At 46.6% G+C, this 9,264-nt stretch overlaps 1 protein-coding gene across 1 annotated transcript; it reads left to right on the plus strand.

The window, feature by feature from the left end:
- Positions 1-533: 533 nt before the first annotated feature.
- Positions 534-8,467, plus strand: ccdc66 (coiled-coil domain containing 66). Its single transcript, XM_062563893.1, has 21 exons — positions 534-735; positions 1,451-1,509; positions 1,846-1,868; positions 2,009-2,230; positions 2,319-2,568; positions 2,681-2,807; positions 2,906-3,000; positions 3,120-3,169; positions 3,436-3,528; positions 3,831-3,968; positions 4,041-4,282; positions 4,605-4,689; positions 4,766-4,912; positions 5,000-5,075; positions 5,796-5,873; positions 6,016-6,283; positions 6,371-6,584; positions 6,693-6,745; positions 7,095-7,267; positions 7,411-7,535; positions 7,635-8,467. Exons 1-21 carry the CDS (start codon positions 725-727, stop codon positions 7,713-7,715), a joined length of 2,610 nt encoding a protein of 869 aa, XP_062419877.1. The 5' UTR covers positions 534-724; the 3' UTR covers positions 7,716-8,467.
- The last annotated feature ends 797 nt before the right edge of the window (positions 8,468-9,264 follow it).

Here is a 9,264-nt window from a genome sequence, read left to right on the forward strand (position 1 = left end):
AAAGTAATATAAATACAGCATACATGTACATGCAATCTTGTAAAAAGATACTAAAAGTTATTAATACAGTTATTAAATACAAAAAAGTGAATAATATATAATTATCATTATTTGGAAAACGTAGGTTGAAACCGCCACAATGTGCCAAAATTGTGTGACAATTTCAAATAGCAGTTTATCCAGACACCTGTTCTTTTTATTCAAAGAATAAATTATTGATTCAAATGCTAAACAAATACTGTGGTTCCACAAGGTCTTTTTTACAATGTATCTCAATTAAGGATGAATACGGGCAGTTGCGGACTGTTTCCATATTGTTAATATTTCTGATCTATGGTAATAAAGTGTTGTATGCAGTATATACGTAATTTAGTTATTGTGGTGTAGTAACATTATTAAATTGTAACGTACTTAGTCGTTATATTCAGTTTTCTAATAAATCCCCAGTGTGCCTAATCGCAACGTTGTCACATTTAAAAGTCTAAATAGTGACGTTCGATTGGCTGTTCATTTTACAATGAAAAAAAACAAGCCAATCGGCGAAGTCGTTCTTAGTCGTTGTCAGCAACCAAAATACACAATCTAAAAAACCAGGAACTGGCGTGTGACCGAGTGAGGGGTCACAAACGGTTTTATTAAACCCTGAATTATTGACCATCTGTTTCCGTCTTCGCGAGCATGTCCGCGGACCCGACGCCTCCGCTGTGAACTCTATTCTGTCGGCATGAATCTCGGGTGAGTGTCTTTCCCGGGTTACGCTAGCAAGCTAGCTAGCTAGCCAGCCAAGCTAAGCTAACTCACCGACTTAACGCCGATGTGTCGCAGTGAAGTGCGCGCGATGTCGTCGTCGGCGGAAGAACGCACGCAACACACCGACAAAGCTGCCCGAACGACATGAAGGCGTTATCGAGGTTCAGCATTTAATCCCCTGTGCCGCTCTGCTGTTCGTAGAGTTTAACGTTAGTCGACAACAGAAGACATTAACGTTAAACTATGCAATAAAAAAACTTAAATACTAATCATTTATTGTAAACCTTGACGTTGAAGACGTTGAAAACAGTCCCTGGAAGAGGTTAAGAGGAGTAACTATGTCTAAGTAACACACTTGCTTATCAATATAACATGATGAATAAAAGACGTCTTCGAGAGGATCCCCGTTGCTATGGGTAACTAGGTACAATATGACATGATGGGGAAAAAATGAAGAATACTCCCACACAGTGCCTCACTTAGTCAGTATTTATTAGATTAATTTGTCTCATTTATCTGAGAACGGTTTAACAAACTGACTTTGTAAATAAACAAAATATTCCAAATGTTAAGACAAAAAGCTAACTAACTGACGGACCTGTCTTTGATTGTGTTATATTTGAAAATAACCTTTTTTTTTGACAATTTGCTTGCAAGTTTCTTGCTTTAAATTGATTTTATTTGATATGTTTGTGAACAGAGACGGCCTGCTGTTCGAACTTGAAAATGGAAAACCCAGGTTGATTTTACTCAGTCGTGGTGAGAACTCTCCTTATGTCCAACTAACACACCGTTTTCCACTCAAACTCACTCAATTCTTGGCTTTTCTTGTAGTATTGAACTAATCTTTAAATTAATCCATACATGTTTGGCTGTAGGGTGTTTTGTGTGTAGGAGCTTTTTTATTTTTAACAATCTTGAGTGAATTATGAAAACATTTACCCCTAAAATCCATGCAGGTCATTGATAATTGTTTTATTAATTGTTAACCATTCCAATTGTAAAAATGTATTTTTGTTGCTGGTGTGCAATTTCTGATGTGCTTCTAATATAATATTTGAAGATCTTTACTATCACGTCTTTCTTCCACTGCAGGCGTTGAGAAGAATCCAGCAAAGGTAGGAATCATCCTTACCGTCTTACACATTTAAGCACCTGGGTGTCTTTATACGTCTGAAAACGTAACAAAGCAATCAACAATAATGCTGGAATGAAAATAAATGTGTCTGGTGGTTTCCTCTGAACCCGATCTGAGCAGCTGTCCTTCAGGCCCAGAAAGGCCAACGTCCTGAGCTCCCGTCAGCCGTCATGTGTGGGGGAGGCGCAGGGAGAGGAGCGTCCTGCCCGGCAGCAGCAGGCGGGGAGGCACAGGGAAACCAAGGCTTTCACCTCAACGCCGAGCGGGGGGAGGAGCACCACTGTGACATCGTCAAAGACTCAGGAGCAGCACGGAGGACCAAACGTTAAAGCTGTGGCCAATGTGAGTGTCGTGCCGTTTCTTTTGCTTTGATCTTGCCAGCGTGTTTGCAGGCACTTACTTACTTCTTTTCTTGTGTTTTTCGCTGCAGGCGAAGTCCGGCAGACACAAACACGACACTGCTGTCGGCTCCCTGAGGGCGGACGAGAAGACGGGACGACCTCAGAACGGCGGGACACCAGCCGCTGGAAAGGAGGGAGTAACGGACTTCGTGGCCAGCGTGGGGGCGGGACCAAAGGACAGCAAGGTGTGTCTGACCAATGGGCAGCTACAGAAGATCCTCCACACAGTCCAGACCTCCAGCGTTGGTCCACACCCGCCAGAGGAGCACAGGACTCGAGGTACTGGTTGTGGTGCTTGCTACAGCACAGAATGAAGAAACTCAACGGAGTCACTCACGTGGGCGTCCCTCCTTTAATATGGGGTTCGACTTCCTGTCTTTTACTTTTACAGTGAATCAATCAGACCCAAAAGAAGCTGGCTCCTCAATGAACAGTGGAGTAGGAGGAGGAGAGATGAAGGAGGAAGATAGAGGAGGAGGAACTGAGACAAGTGGAAGATCACTGGATAAAGACGACGGGTGAGGAGCAACATTTAGCCGATAAGAGTAAATGTACAGGACAACTTAAATGATTATAAATACAGTCAAACTGTCAAACATGACTGAATGTGGTTTAGGTCGTCTGCGTGTGCGTTCAGCTGGCTGGAGGAGCGACACTCAGACAGCAGAGCGGCCGTCGACGCCAAGAAGGCTCTGTGGAGGAGAGAACTAGGTAGTTATACATTTATTTATAATATTAAACATCACTCCCATAACTTCTTCTACATGTGTGATCGCACAAAACGTTTCCCTGTGTGTGTGTGTGTGTGTGTGTGTGTGTGTGTGTTTTAGATGAGCAGGTGGCGTTGAAGCAGCAGCGCTCGGCTCCTGGCAGACTGCAGGTACCTTCCGGCCTTTTCACCTTGTAGCTCCGGTTGCATTTTGTTTGAGTTGTTTTCATCGCTGTGGGGAAAGTAAAAAGGGTGTTGTAAGTTTTGTTTGTTGTATTCTATGCTTGAAAAGCACATCAGTGACACATTGTGTGGTTCATGAAACCTTGCACCCAGCATGAAAAGAAAAGACCAGATCCTTTATGCAGAAAAACCAGAAACCCATTGAGTTTCATGAAGTATTTCACAGTGTTTGTTTGTGTGTGTGTGTGTTTCAGGTTGAGGAGGACACAGAGAGTGTGATTTCAGTTCAGAGCTCCATCAGCCACAGAGATCAGCCTGCAGCCATCAGATCCAGCCTCCGACTCGGGGTAAATCGGACCCGCGAAGTTAAAAGCCTTCGTCCCACTGGGCAGCACATCCGGTCGCCTGGGTGTCTTTGGCAACCATTTTGAGAAATTAACAAACAAATGTTCTCACATGCACAAGTATTTGTTTGAGAGATGGACCGTAAACTAAATTAAAGGAAGTAAACGCGTTCATTTCACAAACAAATGTGCTGTTGGCGTTTTGAATGGGTGTTTTTTTCTTTCAACAAGAAAAACGCACCAATGAGCTGCAGTGTTGCCCCCGGTTACGTGTTCCTCCAAAACCAATTGCGTTGTCTCTGTAGGAGGTCACTCCGATGGAGGAGGAGCAGCAGAGTGCTGAGAGGAGACAGGAGCAGAGGAGGCGCTGGCTGGAGGAGCTGGACCAGCAGAGGGAGGAGACGAGTCAACGCAGGAGACAAGAGAAGCTGCTGCAGAGACAGGTACAAGCAGACTGGGGACAGGGACAGTAGAGACAGATCGTGTCTCACTGTCTTTTGAACGTGTCTCTGCAGACGGAGGACCACGAGCTCTGGGCGGCACACTTTGACTCTCTGAAGAGACAACCTCCAGCCCAGACTCCCGCTCCGTCATCTCCGTCATCTCCACCTCCAGCTCCGTCCACCGTCTCTGAGCGGGGACAGTGGGAGCCCTCGTCCAGCCTGTCCCTGGTCTGGGAGGCCACCAGCAGCTGTGGAGCAGAGAGTGTGGGAAGAGCCAGCGTAGATACAACCAGTGCACACCCATCCGGAGCCAGGTAGGAGGGGGGGGGGATGAGGAGTGTATGAACAACAAGTCCTTAAAGTGAAGCCAATGTTGTAATGCCTTAAACTTGCATTTTCTCTACTACCCAGCAGGGGGCGACTCCTCAAGTCTGATTTTATAGAATCAACTTCTCACTTGATTTATTCCCTCAGTGAACTTTGTGAAGATGAGTTTATGGTCTCAACCTTCAAGTCAACTTGTGTCACATTTGGATTTCTTGTGGTTTGCAGAAAATCTCATTTGTCCCAACTTTGGTATTATTCTGGCGACACAAGTACATGTTTGGTGATCTTTGTTCTCCTGTGCTCTTTCAGGTATCTGAGGTCCATGACCGCCCTGCTGGACCCTGCCCAGATCGAAGAGAGAGAGAGGAGGAGGCTAAAGCAGCTGGAGCAGCAGGTGGGAGGAGGAGGAAGAGTACAGTGAGGTTTCATCACTTCCTGAATAATTGAACGTCTCTGCCGTCTCCCACCAGCTAGCCATCGAGGCCCAGGTGGAGGAGCGTCAAGTGCAGAGAGAGAGAGAGGAGGCGAGGAGGAGAGAAGAGTTGGAGCGGGAAGAGAGGCGGGTGGTGCTGGAGAGGGAGGCGCTGGAGAGACACTTCAAGCTGGACACGCAGAAGGTGCCTCAGCCGTTTTATCCACATCATAACTGCTGTGATAATGTAGCTGCAGGTGTATCATTGTCTGACTTGTGCGTGTATTTGCAGTCGAGCATCCCGGCGCAGCAGCCAAAGACCAAACGCGAGGACAGCGGGAGCCCGCAGAAGACGCCGGAGACCAGCGGTGAGCAGAGATTCTGCAGCACTCCGTGGTTACCGCAGTACAAATCCAAAAATAAAAAACCACCATGAAACTGCAAACACATCCCAGGCGACAGATGAGCAAATACAGAATTATCTTAAAACATGTATACTCTCTACTGACCAGCAGGGGGCGGCGACTCTGGTCGCAAAAAAAAAAGAATTCCGATTCTAAAGAAGTCTATGAGAAAATGACTCTACTTCTCTTATTTATTTATTTATTACCTCAGTAAACATTGTAAATATGTATGTATGGTCCCCGTCTCTAGTTTCAAGTCTCCTTCAGTGCAGAATGATGTTTATTTAGTAAATGGTGGTCCATTTAGAGTCACAAACCATGAAGCAGGGGGATGCTTGAGGGCAAAGGTCCCAAACCACTGGGCCATTTGGTCCCGGGTCACACCACAGAAATCTTCTTAAATGTTAAATTAAAATGTTTATTTCGAAAATTGACCGGATTCTCTCCTAATCACGTGCCCTCGTCCCTATTGAAAAATTTCCCAAGCGCCACTAATGTTTTCTTTCACCTTTAAGAAAGCGTGCAACGAATAACATGAAAATTATCCGTGGGGCAGAAAAATAAACATAACATGGAAAAAAACTGACGTAAATGTACTTACTTCGCACCTCTTGGAATTCTAATCGCTGTCCAAGCAAGTGTTAAAGAGAGTTTAAAAAACCTACAGGTTGTGTTTGTGTACAGTTACCAGGCAGAGCGACAGCTCGGAGCAGGAGGTCAACAGTTCATCGTCCTCGTGCAGAGACACCGGCGTACAGACGGGTAACGCCACGTGTTTCATAAAAGATGTTCATCGTGTAAACAAAAGGTCACAAACACACACAATATTTTGATTGCTGAATGTGTGCGTATGCGTGTGTGTGTGTGTGTGTGTGTGTGTGTGTGTGTGTGTGGGTGTGTGTAGAAGCGGCTCCCTCTCTACCACTCAGAGTTCAGACTCCTGATGTCTCTGCACATTACCAGACACCTCCTCCTCCTCCTCCTCCTCCTCCTCCTCCTCCTCCTCTCTCTGCTGCTCCTCCAAACGTCAGGAACCGAGCGGTGAGAACAGGGAAAGAGAACATCTGTTTGCCAGGAGGAGGAGGAGGAGGAGGAGGAGGAGGAGGAGGCTCATATGAAGGCTTTGCCAGGACAGAGGGTAATAAGAGGAGGCCGGAGTGGAACACACAGAGGTAGAAACACACACATTTCTCTGACCCCCCAGTACCCTGTTCCTCTTGCAGTATGTACTCTGACACCCCCTTCCCTGACCCTTCCAGGCCCAGCCGCCGGTTCGTTCCGGCCTCGGAGCGTTACCCCCCTCCTCTACAGAGGAACCGACAGGAGAGTCGTCAGAGGAGGCAGGCGGAGCTCCTCGCTCTGCAGGAGAGGGCTTGTCTGTCCCGGACCGACCCCCCAAATCCTCCTCCTCCTCCCCAGGAGCCCCGTCTCTGCTCCAACCCCCCACAGACCAGGACCGGTGCCCCCGTGAGGGTAGGACTGTGGCCTCTCACACTGAATTCTGATTTGCCTGCTTTCGTTTCTTCACAACTTGAAACGTCCTCCTCAGACTTTCTGCCAATGGCCGTTCTCTCGTTCCAGGTGGACAATGTCTCCAGAGGACAAAGCGTCGTATCAGCCACCAACGCTGAAAGGTGAGCAGCAGGGACTTCCTGTTGAACCCCAGATCCCCTTAAAAAGAAAAACACAACACCCAAATTGGACAGGAAGCTTTTCCACCTGAAAGTGACCAGCCTGGTTTACCAGGTAACAATAAAAAGTGAAACCAAGTCAGTCACATGATCTATTTATTTCTATGGTGGAATCTTGGCTCTGTGGATCCTTGTTGCAAATCAAACACCGTTACATTCTTTGAGCTGTCTCGAGTTACGCTTAAGTCGCGTCAGGTCGCCCTTAACGACGTTTAAGAACAAGCTGTGACTCCAGTGATGAAGAACCAAGAACCTGTCGGCTCAGCTGATGAGGAGCTGAATCCACGCTGAGCTCCTGCGATGTGTCCTTGTCTCCCCACGCCAGAGACGGAGATCAGAGTCAGCAGGCACCTTCCTCCTCTCCTCCTCTTCCCCTGGAGTTTGTTCCTTACGTCCGGAGCGACGAAGTCTTCAAAATGGATCCACTGGAGCCTGCAGACACCCCCCCTCCGCCAGCGCACTCAGGTTGAACACACACACACACACACACACTTAAACTCCGACGGAGCTGTACTTCTTCTACTGCCACAAGTAGCTGTTTTCCTAAATCCTTCAATGGATTAAGCCATCGATTGAGAAAATGAATCAAGCATTCCTCTCCCCGTCAGAAGCTCCTCTGAGGCCAGTGTCTCCTCCTGCTCCCTCACATCGACTCCTCCACACTGAACCACCACGTAAAACACACACACACCGACAGCAGGAGATCCTCAGAGGCCTGGCTCAGCTACGGCAGGTAACGCACACACACACACACACACACACACAACTTTCAAACTCCACCCTCCAGCAGGAGTACAGGTGTAGATGTGTGATTATGGGTGTGTGTTTTCAGGGTTTACTACAGAAGCAGAGGGAGCTGGAGACAGAACTGAATCCTCCATCAAAGCGCCATGGCAACGAGCAATGCAAGTGACCTGTGACCCCTGCTGGGTGTGTGCGGGAGAACATCCAACAGAAGCAGAAACTCGCTCTGACACCGAATGTTCAATGTGTCTTTCACATTAAGGGAGTCCTCAGTCGACAGATAATCTTCATCTGGTCATTTCAGAGGACTAAAGGGATTTATTTCATCCCATTACAGAGCAGAAATAAAACAGATCCATTTTTATAGCTATTATCAATAGTGTTGTTTTTTAGGCAAATATTTCATTTTTATTTAAAAGAAATCATTGAATCAGTTGGTAAACAGGTAAATTATTGTTGTAATACTGTTTCACAAATCAATTTAACCTGCAGAAAATGATCAGACTGAAGTGTTATTTGGGCATTGATCTCACGTTGGTCGTTTAGGTTTTCGGTGAGCTCCGCCATCGGAGCCTGTTTGGGTTTTATTGACTAGAACCGTGGACTGCTGAACAGCCATCGTCATAGTAACGACGTCGGTCTGAACACTGTTTTTCCACACAGGCTTTTTGACAGTAAAGTGAGGGTTTCAGGTTGAGCACGAGAACTCGACTGAGCTCTTCAAAATCGGCTCCATCAGTTCTACCTCATGAGTTCTGTTCTGAATGCACTTTGCGTGAGAAGGGTCCTGCATCACAGAGGTGCAGTGGAACCGTTTTCTCTTTAAAGCATCATTCCTGCTGACAAGCACGAGCCTTATTTATTAAATTTGTTTTTGGTTTCTTCAGCTTCCTGCTGCCTGAGGAGCTCCACGTCCCTCTATGCTTCTGGTTTTACTGTTTTTATTTTAAATAATGTGACGTGTACTTTAGAATCTTTATTCCGTACGGTGGAACTTATAGTTTACTGTATTTTGTATTAAAATAAAACACCTCCAGAGATCTGACGTCTCCTCTGATGATGCAGCTGGTGTTACCGTCCAGCAGAGCCCTCCAGGGGAAATGTCACGTATGGTTGTGTGCTCGGGAGAGTGCAAAAGGCCTCAGTAAAGAGTCACATTTAGACAAGGACTAGCAGATGGAAATGGACCATCTGAGCATCTTCACGCCAATCAAAATGATGTAGACAGATGTCAGTTAGCTGGTACTTTTTTGATGAACTCATCAGGTGAATCAACGTACTGTTGAAATGTATTCACTGACCTGGATGATCGCTCCTCTTTTTCTCAGATGAGCAAACTCTTGCTGTTGAAGATGTTAACTTAAATGTGCCTCGGAGATCCACACAACAACCTGTAAGGACTCACTGCTCAGAAAAATCAAAGGAACAATCTTTTCTCCGTACGGCGTGTCCTGTGCTCACTGCCCAACACCCTGGAGCACCTGTGATGGACGTAAAAGGGTCTGAGGAAGGCCTGCCACATGGTTCAGTAGGACAGGTTTGATGGGTCAGTGGTGGTGTGTGGAGACGTGTGCATGGAGGGACCCACAGACCTGCCATCAGGTATCAGGATGAGATCCTTGAAAGCTGGTGCAGAAGGTCCAGAATGGAAAAATGGACTGGCCTGCTGCATCATTTCTGTCTCTAAAATGAGTTGTGGTATCGTTTAGTTCCTGAGA

This window comes from Pungitius pungitius, chromosome 8 (genome assembly GCF_949316345.1).
Source record: "Pungitius pungitius chromosome 8, fPunPun2.1, whole genome shotgun sequence".
Classification (NCBI taxonomy): Eukaryota; Metazoa; Chordata; class Actinopteri; order Perciformes; family Gasterosteidae; genus Pungitius; species Pungitius pungitius.